Here is a 15,707-nt window from a genome sequence, read left to right as displayed (position 1 = left end):
TTGAACTATTGCAATGTGTTAATGAAACAATTTTGGGAATTAAAATAGTATTGTACTTTCATAGGATTAGGATAAAAATAAAACAAACCAATATGAATAATATCAATGTATTGAAAACAAAATCGAAACAAATATTGTACTGAATTTTCATTCATTTTCGTTTTAATCGATCTTGTAAATCGGGATGAATAGCAGGTAGATTAGAATCAGCCTGTAAACTGAAATAGAATTCCTGTGCTGATTGATCACTGTAACCGTGACTTGATATCTTTTAATTTTTCTGCTGAAATCGCTAACGGTTCAGTGTAACAGGGCGTCAGTTGTACTGGCTGGTTATAAGTTTTTCGTCTCCATTTTGCATAATCAACTGTTTCATATTGAGTTTCTTCCAATTAGCCCATGGAATTGGTACATTTCACCTAACATCAAATGAGGTAGTTCTGTTTTTTTAATAGTCAAAGTCAAAGTCAAAATATTCTTTATTCAAATAGGCCTAGCAACAAGCACTTTTAAATCGTCAAATTTTACAAATATCATCTTAATCTAAATATCAGAGCAATTTATTGATGCAGTTATTAATGTTCTAAAAAAAAATATGTTGGTAGTAATGAACTGGTAATAATAAATCCAAGTTTTCCACCTCGAAAACCCTTGGGATCATTGTAAAGTACATGAAAATCCATTAAAGTTTAGGATTTTTTTCAGTTTTTGTAAATTTTTTCTACTAAGAACCGGAGTTAAGGCAAAAGTCACTATGCACACAAATAAGAAAATGATATTTTCAATTAATTGACTATAAATTAATTTTAGAAAGCCAAATAGTTTCTAAGATACGGATTTTCAAAGTTGGTTGCAGGCAAGCAGGACTCAAATGCTCAGCTGTTTGCAACTACAGCAATGGTCAATGCTGCGAGAATATACAGGACCGGAGATGTGTGCCGACATTGAAAAACCATTCGTTGATAATCCACCATCGAATGACAATTTCGACCGGCCTGATCAGGTTGACGAAGAAATACTACCACACACGCTGGCCCCAAAAGGAGTGCTGTAGGTTCAGAGGATCAGTCTGACTCATCAAAGATATACAAGAGATACGAGTTATAACAATTTCTCTCGCTGTACTGTATATTATACACACAATGATCCGAAGGGCTTTCGAGGTGGAAAAGGCAGGAGGTATATATAAAAAACAGAACTACCTCATTTGATGTAAGGCAACCTCTTTTTTGGTATGATTTCCGTGTGTTAAATTGTTTTTCTTGTGCAGGACTTTTGGGAACAGATATTTTTAGTATTTAAATTCACTGACCTCATTAAACAGAAACTTTTCTTTTTTTTCGTTTACTTTTCGCGCAATAAATTCAGTTTTCAAAAGCATACTGAAATTATAAAAGCTGCGTCATTTCTATTACTTGTATAGAAATCTTTTTCGAAACTGATTGAACTAGTTGATACCAGTCGCGAGGAACATGTAGGTATATCTGCAGTTGTGTTACGTTTGGCTTTTTCGATCAAAGCATGATCTGCGTCACAGTCAAGGTGAGTATGACCTGGTACTAAAAATTTTTGCTCAATACCTATTAATGGAACCTTTAATTGCTGTCAAAAACATTGTAATAACATGGTTATTTTTAAGCCATTTGTGTAAAATGGTCAAACTCACCGTTGCGAACGAAAGTCGCTCTGCAGCACAGAACAATACCACACGGGTACACCTGCAAGCGCGGGGATTGCCGACTGCTGACGTCATGGGACTATCGGGACGCGGGCGGGAGTCGCGCGGCGTATGCGTCGCCGACCCCTCTTCCGCACCCCGCGCATCCTATCAACTTCTACCGTTTTGCACAACATCATTTATATGATAACTCTACTTTTACCAATGCGAACGAAAAATATATATAATAACATTGTGAAAAGTGGGCAAAATGTACTTTATTTTGCGTTGACCAACTAGAAATTAAATATGAAAGGAATCTATGTGGACTTTAACCATCATCATTAAGTCGGTTAAGCTAATCTTGATTGTGAAAAACGGTCGAAGTCAAATTATACACTTTTACACATTATCACATCCTAAAAATTGTTTGTGAATAACAAAAAAACTAAAATTTGACCGTGATGCACAAACTAGACTCGTTAGTTTAAATTGACCTAAGTCAATTTTGATTTCTTTACACCGAATGGTCTTTTGAAATGGAGTTCATTCACTAAGATTAAACTTTACTTTAACCATTGTTTGTAACACGATTTTTAAATACCAATTTTCTAAAGGAGATTATATAAAAATAAATCGTTTTGAACATGATAGTTAAGATTTTTGACATACTTTAACCCTTTTGCACAATCGATATCTCTGCAATTAGTGGTCGCAGGCCTATGAGTGTCGAAACAAACGATGTAGTTTCAGGAAATAAATACTACGCTGGCAAAATTTGTAATTTGGACTAACTCGACTTAAACCCTTTTACACTGGAGGCACAGAAATATTGGCGACAGTGCTCTTTTTCTTAAAAGTTTGCCGTTACCCTTACTCTAAACTATTTATAGTACCTACTCGTATTTTGAAGATAGTGTTACGAAAGGCCTACGTTTACTGTTTTCAGTATCGGTCTGTCGAACGAGTTCCAGCTACAAATTAGTCGATGTCCAGGTGCCGTGTCGGGTAGTACCGGTTCTAGTATTTAGGGTCAACCGTTCCTTGGCAGGCCTAGCATATGTATTACTTATTTACTGATTCCTGATGAGCCTGTCAAGCGAGTTCCAACTGTCGGGGAGGTGTGCCTGTCCTAGTATTTATGGTCCGCCGTTCATCGGCAGGTCTGGCTTATTATTTACTGGTTCCTGATGATCCTGTCAAGCAAGTTCCAGATGTCGGGGAAGTGCCGCCTGTTCTAGTATTTATGGTCAACAGCTCGTTGGCAGGCCTGGCTTATTATTTACTGGTTCCTGATGAGCCTGTCGAGCGAGTTCCAGCTACAAGAGTAGTCGATTTGCAGATGTCCGTAGCGAGACAGGTGGAAGTTGTCAGGCGCAGTTTTGGGGAAGGGCCGCGCCCAGTCTTCGTATTCTGGAGACAGCCGCTCGTTGGCGAAGTGCTCGTAGGCGTCCGTTAACCTTAAAAAAATAGTATCATTTATTACAAAGATAAAGCTTTTAGCATAAATCGGAATAGAGGACAATGGACTATATTTATTTATCAACACATTTCTAGTAAACCAAATAACATAAATATTGTAAAGTATAGTATAGTATAGTGTAGTGTAGTTGTGTAGTGTGTAGTATAGTTCGCCATTTGTACATTTTTCTTTATGTGTGCAATAAAGTTTAAATAAATAAATATAGTATTGTCTATCATAAAGAGTTTAAGATTTTGAGTTAATATGCTCCCGATTCGATCTCTAAAATCATCTACGGTAACTATTCAGCGCTTTAAATATTTTACACGCTCTGACTCATGTATTATGTTACTCGTATATAGAGTCTGTGCGGAAAGCGAAGAGTCGTGGAATGTATGGGGTCCAATACATTCCACGACTCTTCTCTTTCCGCACTGAAAAAAATAGATAGCCGAACTGGTTTTGTAACTTTACTAAATAACTAAACTACGGTTATAAGAAAATAAACTTTGCATAAATTTACAAACTTATTTTGTAGTGTATACCCAGTACCTGAACACTGATAGCGAAACACGGTTTTGTAACATATAACACATAGTTCGCAAGTCCCAATTTTTGTGTAAACAGTAACCAAAATTTTGTTACAGTTATGCAAACATTTCTTTCAGTACGAACAGACTCTATACATATATATCTATAGTATGAAGTTAAAATATAGGTATATATCTAATTGAGTACTAATTAATCTGTAACTAGATGTCAGAGATTTAGAGCTAGAGCATCCATTCAGGTAACTAACTGGACAAAGCTCTCGTTTCGAGTAATCTTTTTAATTAAGTACTTGCTTATAATGTTTAGTGCTTTAGGAAGTTTAGGAGAAACTTTTCAGATCATTGACCAAATAAAACAATAATAACATAAAAAGCGGTTTTGACTGTTGTACAATATTAGTGGCGGTAATTTTTATAATTGTTCAAAATTTTAGCTATCTACGTCAAACGGTCTTGGAGAAAATTGCATTTAACTGATTTGTAAGATCAAAGTGATCCCATAAGTGTTCCGTGAACAAAGTTTTGTACGGAACACGAAAAAGTACATATTGTAAGTACGTACATAATTGTTCATATGGCAGTAAAAACTTTAGTTCCAAAAGTGAATTGTAGAAACGTGGGAAACGTCTAGATACGTAGGTATACAAGTAAAAAATAAAGCAATCAGTCTCGATCTAGGTATAGTGAGAGTGAATTGTCAGAGCTATTCCGACACTTTTGGTACCAATTTGTGAATATCAGAGAGACGCCACTCTGTAGCGTCTGCAGGCGTCGGCGTCTAGTTTCCCATGGCGGTGAATAGACGCCTACGCTAAAATACCCTAGTGTTAGGTCTCTTTTAGGATGGTTTTAATAATGTTGCGGTAATAAAACACTCATACCTATTAAAAATAGTCCAATCGCGCAACTAGGCCGTTTAATTAAAACGTAACCGTGCCGTCTTCGGCAACGATTATGATCTATCATCCGTGTCAATAGATCATGACGGTTAGATAACCGACGAACTTCCTATCGTGCGTACGAGTATTCGCACCAATTTGCAAACGATGTTACGCAGAAGTGCAAAGTCAGACTGTGAGATCGTTCAAGTAGTATGTCATTGTACAGTCAGCTGCAAAGATAGTGGACCCCCCTGCAAATAAATTTATATGTATTAGGGTCTCACTTATCTCTGCAGCTGACTGTACACACCTACTGTACAGGGACCAAGTTTTTCGTTTCATATGTAGTTAACAATAAGTTAACATAGTTCGTTAAGTTCAAATAGAAATATTATGTCTTTCTTATAGCTGTAAGAAAAATATATGTATTGTCTTCTCAGACGAGACTGAAATGAATTCCGGTAAACGCCATGACCGCGGATAGCCATGACTAAACTTGTTAAATACCTACAGTTTTTGGAGCATTCTTTTTAGGAATTAAATACATGAAGTAAAAGTTAAACCTTTGAAGAGGAGTTCTGTCAAACGCTAGCACTTCATCCTATTTCTATGGAACATACCTACTTAGAAACTAACGAATTTTTTTAATGAAGCCAACTAAGTTTAATTAAATGTTGTTATTAAACTGTGAAACTAAAACTGTTCTGTGAACGGAGTGGTAACTGAAGCACAATCAGATGAATAACAAACCGCAGCTACTTTGTATATGGTATGGATGTCATTTAAATTAATTCCGTAGCATGATTTCAAGTAAACATGCGTCCATCTCACGCGCAGTTTCAGCGTTGGAGACAATTATGAGCATAGCATGGTCGGTATGAGTGGCTTTCTCGCTATCCGAATTTACCTCAACAATGCTGGTTCACGTAATCCGTGACTAGAAAGTGGGTGTGCCAAGTAATTGCTCTTATGCTACATTATTTCCGGTGTACTTCTAGTAAAAGGACAATTATATCTTAAACGGGTTACCGCATAGATCACATAGTCACATAAAGACCATTTAAGATCATAAATTAAGTAGAGTACACCTACATTTATATTTTACTGGATCATTTATATTTAACCATAGGTACTTAAATACGTACCTCGTACCTATGATTTGTTTTAACAGCAAACTACAGTTTTGTAATCAAAAAAGGTAATCATAAAAAGATACAGATACGTTTACATGTTAATAATGGTTCTAGGCTGGCTAAAGCTGCCCCGTGGTCAAAAGCTAAGGATTTTTATTATTCATCTGAATCTGTGCCATGTCCTACAGATGAAAATGCTTGTGGGCTGTGGCACGGATTATGGAAATTGTGATTTTTTCTCTTAGCGAGCCCCTTACGACACTTATTTCCAGCGCTCGATATTAGCTTCACAAATATGTTTAATGAATGCGGAAATTTGAAGAACGAAAACTTTATGCATAGGTATACTTAAAACCATGTTTTCAGTAATTAACGCTCTCGTTTATTTCTAAAAGTAGCACTAATCGGAATGCGTCTTCTTCAATTAATGTGCTACCATTACATAAGTTCATTACCATGTTTTAATTTGTCAACATGTCTAGACAGTAATAAATAATTATAATTAATCACCCTGAACGTCTCCCGACTCCCGAGACAGGCTCCCGCTTCGCTCATTATGTACATTAAATGAACTTATTGATCTGTCTAACCGTGTAAGTCATTATTAGCAACCATCGGAGAAAGTGTCTTCCATTCACATTCCATGATTACTACTCAATGGAGATCAGAAGAAAATGAACACATTGTCATGCAAGTTTTTCTGAACCTGCATTGATGCTTCTTAATCGGAGTTAAATGGCTGGCTAATAACTGAACAGGGTAAAACAAGTTTGGAAGCCACATATTTGGAAATGATATCGATAACATAAAAATAATCGACTCATACATAATACCTACAACACTTTCGATTCCGAAGTAGGAAAGAGTCGTTGTTGTAATAGATTATGTATTGGCCTTTACCGCCATTCCAATTTTTGAACGTTTGGTATTACCTACAAGAATTGAGATTGTCTAACACACTTGAGGATTTAATTTTTTATGCGTATTAGTCAAACAAATAACGCTATAAAACGATACTAAATATTTCCGAGGGAAATAAAAAAAGCCTGTTTTGTTAATATACCTCTCTGTTGCTAAATAAATACCCTACCCAATGGGTCGTTTTTCTAGTAGGTATTACCTTAAAAAGGTAGGTATGGTCAAGGAGAGCTCTTTCCTCCTTGATCCTATTTTGAAAGCCTCGGTGAACTATGATTAAAACTTAGGACTAATAATGCAAAAACTTATTAAAGCAAAACTTTCACTTATTTTTCTCAGACGCTCAGTCCTTGCCCGGTGGACCAGATTTTTACACGTTCAATGAGATTATCCAAACACAATCAGCAAACAAATCCCAAATTACGATGTCATATGATGCAACGCAGTGGTCACGGGGAGGTCAATGTCGGCGGTTTCTCTCCAAACAAGAAACGAGCTAGATTCACACAGGTGCAACTTTCATTTGTAGGAAGCAAAAACCGGCGCGCATTCACACGAGGTACATTGAGGCGTCGTTATAATGATAATAGAGCGTAGGGCTGTAATTTGTACACCAACATGACGGGAATTAAATCATTATTGCAATTACTGTTTTAGAATCTGTAGATTATCGAAAGGCATTGTTTTTTCCAGTGTAATAATAGCTACATGAATTAGAGTTTTAAGACGTGAAAGGTAAAAGTCGCATACTTATTAAGTATCAAGAGAATACTGATAAAGTGATAAGTTAAAAAACTCGGAAGATAAAGCGGGTCAGTTTCATACTGAAGTCAGTTTTTTTAAGTAACCTTTTTAACCATTAGCTTAATGGTTGTAATTATATAACAATTAAGCTTTAGTTGACAACCCTGTTAGGAACTTACGAGTATATACATGGTGCACCGAACAACGTGCTTTTTTGTCGTTAATGCTTTCCGTGGAAGTCGTCACGCGCTTTGGCGATGAGAATGGGAACTCACAGTAATGTCTATTTAAGTAGTTAAATTCATTTTATGGTTTACGATTGGACTGTTTACAACTATGTTAGGATATCATATAAAATACGGTTTCTTTTCAGTTCTATTCTAGAGCAGGCGTAAATATGCGCTACCCAGTTTAAGACACAAGTTGATATAAAGAAGTACGAGTATTTAATAACTGGCAGAATTTGGTACACAGTAAATAAAGTGATAACTATTTACTTTTTGCTCTGTATAATACAAATGCTAACGTCTATTTATAGATTCTGTATCGGTTATTAACTCTATAAAAGTTGAAACCTTGAAGATCACTAGGTGGACATACCTAGTCCAAATCAATCAGGATTCACCTTCATCTTCCATCTTAAATTTTCGTAAAGCATGTAACTTTAGGGCAGATGGCAGATATAGCATTTGAAGAAAACTGAAGATGAATATAAAAGTGCATTGCTGTTGCTCTGCCTTTACTTGAAGATAAACAAACATGGTAAGGCACACCTCCGATAACCAGGTACTATCGACCTCTTATGCGAACGGACGCAATATACGCATTCAATACCTACGCAACTATACTTGCATCAACTTTCGCTGCAATGCAAAAACAACACAGCCCATCATAATGACCGGTAGCGTTAGCTGTCGCGAGTGTTAGAAATCCACAGATGGTTCCCTGAGCGTTTCTATTAATCGTCTCATTAGCGTGAAATGTCTGCGTTTTGTGGTGCTCCGTGTTTCAACATAACTTCGAGAACTGTTGAGTCTCGGTCTTGGGTAAACTAGTATAAGTATTGTTTGATTATGCTTAGTTGTTACGGAACTCCAGGTCACCTTATTCTGGTTCTTCGAAGAATTAATTTCGCTTGTGCTGGTGCATTAAAAGAATATAAAATCTGGCGCAGGCATTTGTGATCAGCGCGCGGAACGCCGCTGTGCTTATATGCGGTTAACGCTATGAAATGGTGTTTGAGCATGGTTATTGACTTATTTTGGTGCTTTTTACAGTTTTAGGTGCTACAACCAACGTCATAAGTATTATTCCGCATATCTTGACTGGAAAACGCCTTAATTACACTGAAAATCTAGGTGTTTTGAATTCCCCTAAACCCCCTACTGCATACTTGCCTTTGAGGTCATCCTCATACCTTTCTTTTCTAAACTAAGTGTAAGGTGCTACTGTTTGTATACGTAAGGTATTGTTGATAAATGATTAAGGACTTGCTCTAAATTAGTGTCATATGTGTTTATGCACTATTGATACAGCCATTGTGTAATCCTAAACAGTGTTTGTTTGCTGTCCATTCAATTTACATCATAACTAGGAATAAGAACAAGGCACCTACGTAAGACGAGATAATCAAATATTATGACTAGAAAGTAGTACCTAACAGATCATCGTTTCCAAAATCAGAGTCACGAACAAAATAGAGTGCACGAGAATGTTGGTTATATTGGACAATTGATACCTGAGTATAGGCATGACATATAAGCCTAAAATTAGGAATCGGTGGATTTACCGGGTCTAGGAAAACCGTTTCCGATTTAACGCATCATTGTGCCCGAGTCAAATACATTTTAGAAAAAGATCATTCTGTGAACAAAACAATAAAAGTTAACGACTGTGGTACATAATAATGAATCCCGTTTTTCTTATTTGAGTCTCAAATACTAAAAAAATGTTATACCGCCTGTAATGATGCTGCGGAAAAATTAGCTTTGCGATATCTACAGGAAAGACGCGAACAAGTTAAGCATACTATAAAATGCGTATGACCCGCCTACTTCTTAATATAAGCCTTTTTACGTGACGTATTATGTTTCAAGAAAAATATACAGTTTACCTGAATAGGCTCGTTTACTTACATAGAGTTGTTCCAGCATTTTACCATACCTCACATAGAAAGGCTCCGGTCCACTCGGCAACCATACGTTTAGGCAGAGGCGTAGCGAGGGGGGGGGGGGGGCTAGGGGGGCCATGGCCCCGGGCGGCACATAAGAGGGGGCGGCAAAAACGGTATTTAAAAAAATATAAAATTAAGATATCAATATTTTCAAATCAAGCCACGAAATGAACTAACGCACCGCGAGAGCGAACGGCGTGGGGCGGGTGTGCGGGGGCGGTCAATCGCTACCGGAGTGCGGCGTTCCAAACCACCGACGAGTTTACTCGCTTGTCCGCTGGTTATAGGTATAACCTATAACACGCCTATAACCCTATATGACGTCATCAAATTTAACACGGCGCCTTCTGCGCGCGACCTACAGCCGGGCGCCCTCGGCGCCATCATTCGTTCAAAAATAGTTGGGCGCAGCCCGATAAACGTGGCGCGATACGCGCGATTCAATGCCGGGCGCCTTCGGTGCCCTCATATTGAAAGAGTCGGGCGTAGCTCGACGTAAGTGTCGCGCTGCGGGCGATCGAATAACGGGCGCTTTTCGGCGCCCTCATGCAAAAGCATCGGGCGTAACCTAATGCATTGGGCGCTTTGCTGCTGTAGGTACAGAAGGCGCCCGCCCAGCCACAAAAATAATGTAAAATTACTTTAATAGTTATTTTCTGCCCTCCGGGCGGAAAGCGTTAAATTTGCTCCCGCTGCGCTAAACGAAGTTGCCGCTTTCCGCCTCCGTCGAGAAGTTCGTTTAGCGCAGCGAGAGAAAAGTTGACGCTTTCCGCCCGGAGGGCAGAAAATAATTAAATACGAAATTATAACCCCATAATTAATAATTAAATGTAAGGCAGACGACTACTGAAAATCGCGCTCTAAAACGTATGAAATAAGAAAACATTCTCACCTGAAATAATCATTTACCTTTACATGAAGAGGGAAGAATAGCTTTGCGATCCTAGCGAAATAAAGATATTTTATCTATGAAATTACATTTCGGGAGAAAACGTTTTCCACTAACTAAATCTTAACAAATCACTTTGATTTTGATGTCCATCCTTCAGCATAGTTTATTATAGGTTTATAGGTTTCGCTTTTTTTAAGAATTATTTATGTGTTTATTGTTTTTAAATTTTGAAAAAAAGGAAAACCTATAAACTTAGTTTTTTCATTGTGTCAATAACATACTAAAAAATAATGGAGAATAGAAAATATTGAGAAGTGGAAAAACGTTTTCTCTTTTTGTATGGACGATCCCGTGCTATATACTTCCCTCTTAAAGCTTATGACCGTAGCACACAACCACGGCTATCCTTTGAATATTTTTGTGAATATTGAATATATACAATGGGAATCCGACAGATGTTAAAAGTGTATTCTTGATCACATGTTTAGAAACTAAAATGTCATACAAAGTTTTCTAAAATCGGTCTTGTTACAAAGATAATGACAATTCTTGTGAAAATTCGTTTTTGAAATAACTCAGTGAAAAACGCCTTTATGGCTGCGACAACGCAAGCACTATGTGGTCTTACTAAGAGGCATTAAAGTTTTAAAGGAAACTCGCAAAATTTATCTGCAACTAAAAAAAAAAACTATTTATTCATTGTAAAGTTTTTTTTGCCAACATATAAAAATAAATAACGTGTCGTGTGCAGAAAACACATACACACACTTTTTTTGCCGAATTTGATCAAAGACAAAAAAATTTTTTTGCTCTTTAAAACAGGAATACGTGGTTAAAATCTGACGGGTTTCTCATTCATACAGTGTAATTGTATACACTGTATGAACGTAATTAAGTAAATTATGTTACATTGTATTTATTTATTTAAAAGAAGTAAATATACAATATTTCTGTGTGATTATTTCAGATGTTTTTTTTTCTTTTTTCATAAGTTTATGAGCCAAATTTTCAGTAGTCGAGTTTTTGAAGATATTCTTTGTATTTTACCTTTTCCAACTAACTTTGTCTTGTACTTAGTCGGTCACAAGTTTTAGAAATAAAATGTTATACAAAGCTTTTAATAAAAAAAGTTTGCCATGATTTGATTTGAAAGCTAGTTTTATACTGATAAAAATGTAATTTAATTATTTTAAAATGTAAAGCTCGTTTTTTTATTAATTTACTACTTGTTTACTTTGGGATTGTCGTTAGACGCGAATGCACACGAAATAAAAAATAAAATAAAATATAACTTTTTTTTCGAATATTACATATGTTTGAACCCGGATCCGTCTTTAAAAGTCATCTCGCTCTGTGTGGTAGGGCACAGCACAGCGGATATCATTCCAGATCTAGAGCAGGGCCCAACTGGGGAAGTACCTCCACCTTACAGAAAACCGCAACCAAATAACACTAGACCCTATTCATAGTGTTGCCGGTGAGTAAGGTTGGCAGAGCTAAATGAGGGTGCGGAGTGTCAGGGTCGGCAACGCGCATATAACTCCTCTAGAGTTGCAGACGTACATAGGCTACGGAGACTGCTTACCATCAGGCGGGCCGTATGATTGTTTGCCACCGACGTAGTATAAAAAAAATGTTGAACACTTAATGCAAAACTGTATCTATAACTTTTTTATCAGTAAAAATCTATGTGACAGAACTTATGACCTGACTAAGTGATGTTGATCATAAATTAGGGCGGCAAATTTCTGATCGGCCCCGGGCGGCAAACACATACGCTACGCCGCTACGTTTAGGATAGGTACCTATAATATGAGAGTTATTCGTCGGTCCCGGTATCAATGCGCGGTCAATTTGTTTAGCCAATGTCATTAACTACCAAATAGAAAAGACAAGCCTAATAACAAAAAGTAACCTGGAATGTCTCCTATGTTTCCCGTATCCGAGGTTCGCCATCATGTACTCAGGGTGGTGCGGCAGCGACATCCTGGAGCGCGGCGGCGGGGGCAGGTAGCCGGGGGGCGGGGGCAGCACATGGCCGTAAAGTGGCTCGTAGATCATCGGGTGAGGGGCGTATACTGGCTCTTCGATGTACATGGATCTTCTGCGGTCTCCTGTATTGATTAAATTTCAATGAGGCAAAGCTAAGTTGCGAAGGGTGTGTTTCCATTGGCCTTCCTATTGTTATTTTTTATGGAAAAACATGACCCCTTATAGATCACCCGTCTCTGTGTGCCTGTCCTTCTGTCAAAGGAAATTTTCTTTAATACTACTATAGCCTAAGCCCTCTCGCGCATGAGAGGAGGCCTGTGCCCAGCAGTGGGACGTATATAGGCTGAATTATTATTATTATTTTACTACTGGATAGATTGAATTTGGTACACATTTTTTACAAACCGTATTTTTGTTATTTTTATTCAAATTCGATTTATGAATGGTTAATTGAAAATAATGGTAAATTAATTAAAAAAAATCCATTAAAAGACATTAAATTTGTCACTACTTTAGTCAATAATTTCTAAAGAAAAAAACCTCTTAACTCCTCAGGAAGTTACGAGGTTTGCAAATAGCCGACGATAGGTAAAGCTCTACCTGAATTGATCATTTGTTTGCCTACTAATATGTATGTAGTTTTTTTTTTACTTTATTGGGGACGTAAGTAACAACTTACATATCTGGCAACTTAATGCCTTAAACCTTTAAGGCATTACCTACCAGTTATCTGGGTCGAAAATTTGGACAGAGTTTGTCTACATACAGAATTATGCAAAATGTATCTGCTCAATAGAAATGTCAAGAGAAATTTTATAGCAATATTAAAAAGAAATCCTTAAGAAGGAAGAAAGCTACATAAATTAGTCCAAATATGTAGATTTTCGACAGATAGAAAATATACAAATACCTACTTATATAATTCATATAATTCTCTTGTAGGTAGTCAAACTTGTAGTTCTATGGAAGTTCGTCGCTGAAAACCCCATGAAGTCTATATATTTATATTTGGAAGAATTATTTGCCATACAGGTGATATCTGAGTCATAAACATTTAATTTTGCCGGTAAGTACCTAGCGAAGTACAAAGAGTTTACGTAGATCGCGCTCCACTAGTTTAACTAAAACACCTGTCGATAATTAATTACCCAGGTGTTATCAACTAGGTAATATTACGTTCCTCGAATGTGGCTTAACTAGAAACAAAAGGGATAGTCTCCTTTTTTTACTATCTATGTGTACTTACGCATTGGTCTCTCATTGTATATCATTTCTGGTATTACTCTTGACATCTTCCTCCCGTACACAGCATATTCGCATGGAATAATTTCTGGTGGCGTCACGTTCCTCCTCGGTGGCAGGGGCGCCGGCGCTTCTTCCTCAGAGTCATAGTTTTTAGTCGGAACGTAGTAAAAACTAGCACTGACTGGCTCGCCAGCAAACGAATGCAAATTCTCCCCCTGACTTGCATCCGTATCCTGAATTATCCCGTAAGCTTCGTTATCCCAAGGGTCCAAGTACACACGGTGGTTCGGAGATTCCTGTTGCTCCTCACCCTCGCTATCAAAGTCCACAGCGGCCCAATACGGGCTCCCGGCGTGTCCTGGCATCTTCACCGAACTGTCACTAGAACTCACTGAATCCAAGTTTGGGGACAAACATTACCGCACAGCACGTCCCATCCGCATATGGTGAGTAATATTATGTGCGAGTGATTGTTATGCTTGACACGGAATAGTCATTCGACAAGCGAACGATGCAACAGGCGGGGAACTTATGGCCGTGTGCGCGCGCCGGCACCTGTCTTCGGACTTCGAATGCGATGCGAGACGTGAGGACCGCGCGCGTTCCTGTAGATTACTAGATGATGCTAATACATATTTGTAAATATAGATTCACACGCGAACTTTGAAAGCAGTTTTTGTAAACTGTGCAAGTAGCACTTACTTACCGGGATAATTATACAATCTTCTTCATATACCTACCTAATTGTTGCTTGTAGGCGTTGAATAGGCGCACGACTATGTTAACTAATAATTAAGTAGGAACAAACTTATGTTTTAATAACTTGGTTATCGAGAGTTTTTGTCAGTAAGTTACTTAGAGTTCAATTAGTAACTTTCATCGCAGTGCAAGCAGTTGTAATGTTTTCGATTTCTGCTCTACTGCCATAATTACCTATTTTTAATTTAGGTTGTATGTACCAGGTACCAGGGATCGAATCCCTGTATACTTTTCATGCAAATTAACCGGTACCTATTCAATTTGTAGGTAGCATGCGTTAAAAATGCGTTATTAAACTATGGGTTTTTGTCATACATATTGCCATGAATGTTGAACGAACAAATTTGAAACATTTTAAGCCTACTCGTAGCGCCGCATACCTATCAACCAATTCTTGAGATATGAGGCATCAAAAAATATGTGTTTTTTTTACATTCTAAATGAAATTTTGGGTTTTTCTTTTATTTTGGACCAATTATCGGCACTCTGTTCTGCTTAGGAAAATATAATAAATCAAGTTATACTTAGATGGGTAACATTAGGGCACTTCGACATAGACGGAAATGAAGAAGCCGACGAACTTGTGGTAATATGTGCGGGCGCGGTTACACCCCTGGTCGCCCAGAACCATTCTGTGCGATCACTAAATGAGGATACTTACTAATACGACAGCAATCGATTGGTGAAAGTTCGTCAGAGGACAACAACACTCGAAAGCTCTAATCAAAGGGTTCAACAGCAAAACTGCCAAGGACTGAACTTCTAGGGCTCAAAAGACAAAAAACCGCGGTGACAAGAATACTGACAGTAGGATACTTGCAAGTTGAATAAAACAAATAAAAAATAAACAAATAGGAAAGAAACAAGACGCGGCATCCAGCAGTCAAAAGAAACAACAATGCATATTCTCTGTTCCTGCGGCCCACTAATGTACCTACCCTAGGCCAGCCAAATTGACGTTTGCGTCCGCAACACCTGTTGGCCTAAGATGGTCGCCTCTTTATCATTTGTCACCATGCCTGTCACGTTCTAACAAGTTTGTAAGTGCGAAAGTGACAGGCATAGTGACAGGTGATAAGAATGGAACTACCTATGCTGCTACCGCTGATTTGATCAATGTCAATTAAATTCGATTAGCGAAAAATTGTTCCCATCTGGACTGGCCTTAACAATAGGCCGCAACAAGCTCTGTTTTACATACAAACGTAGTGAGGCTCTCATATTAAAACGACTAGCTAGATTGCTCTGAAATGTTGTACTTGCAATAGGATATGGTATATCTATTTTTTTAATGCCACGA

General features: G+C 37.7%; 2 protein-coding genes across 2 annotated transcripts in view; both read right to left on the bottom strand.

The window, feature by feature from the left end:
- Nucleotides 1–15,707, bottom strand: part of LOC133521466 (uncharacterized) — a 520,259-nt gene that overhangs the window by 314,102 nt on the left and 190,450 nt on the right. The gene's annotated exons all lie outside the window — the stretch shown is intronic.
- On the bottom strand, nt 2,863–14,350 carry LOC133521448 (uncharacterized). Its single transcript, XM_061856407.1, has 3 exons — nt 13,650–14,350; nt 12,327–12,525; nt 2,863–3,117 (listed from the first exon to the last, which is right to left on the bottom strand). Exons 1-3 carry the CDS (start codon nt 14,011–14,013, stop codon nt 2,940–2,942), a joined length of 741 nt encoding a protein of 246 aa, XP_061712391.1. The 5' UTR covers nt 14,014–14,350; the 3' UTR covers nt 2,863–2,939.

This window comes from Cydia pomonella, chromosome 9 (assembly GCF_033807575.1).
Source record: "Cydia pomonella isolate Wapato2018A chromosome 9, ilCydPomo1, whole genome shotgun sequence".
Lineage (NCBI taxonomy): Eukaryota > Metazoa > Arthropoda > Insecta > Lepidoptera > Tortricidae > Cydia > Cydia pomonella.
This window is presented reverse-complemented; position numbering and strand designations above follow the sequence as displayed.

Bases quoted from the DNA above. Each gene is read 5' to 3' on its own strand.
- LOC133521448 (XM_061856407.1), bottom strand. From the start codon at position 14,013: ATGCCAGGACACGCCGGGAGCCCGTATTGGGCCGCTGTGGACTTTGAT. The intron at 12,526-13,649 runs GTAAGTACACAT...TAATCAATACAG, and splicing joins ATACAATGAGAGACCAATGC to GAGACCGCAGAAGATCCATG. The intron at 3,118-12,326 runs GTTACTTTTTGT...TATTTTTTTAAG, and splicing joins AAACATAGGAGACATTCCAG to GTTAACGGACGCCTACGAGC.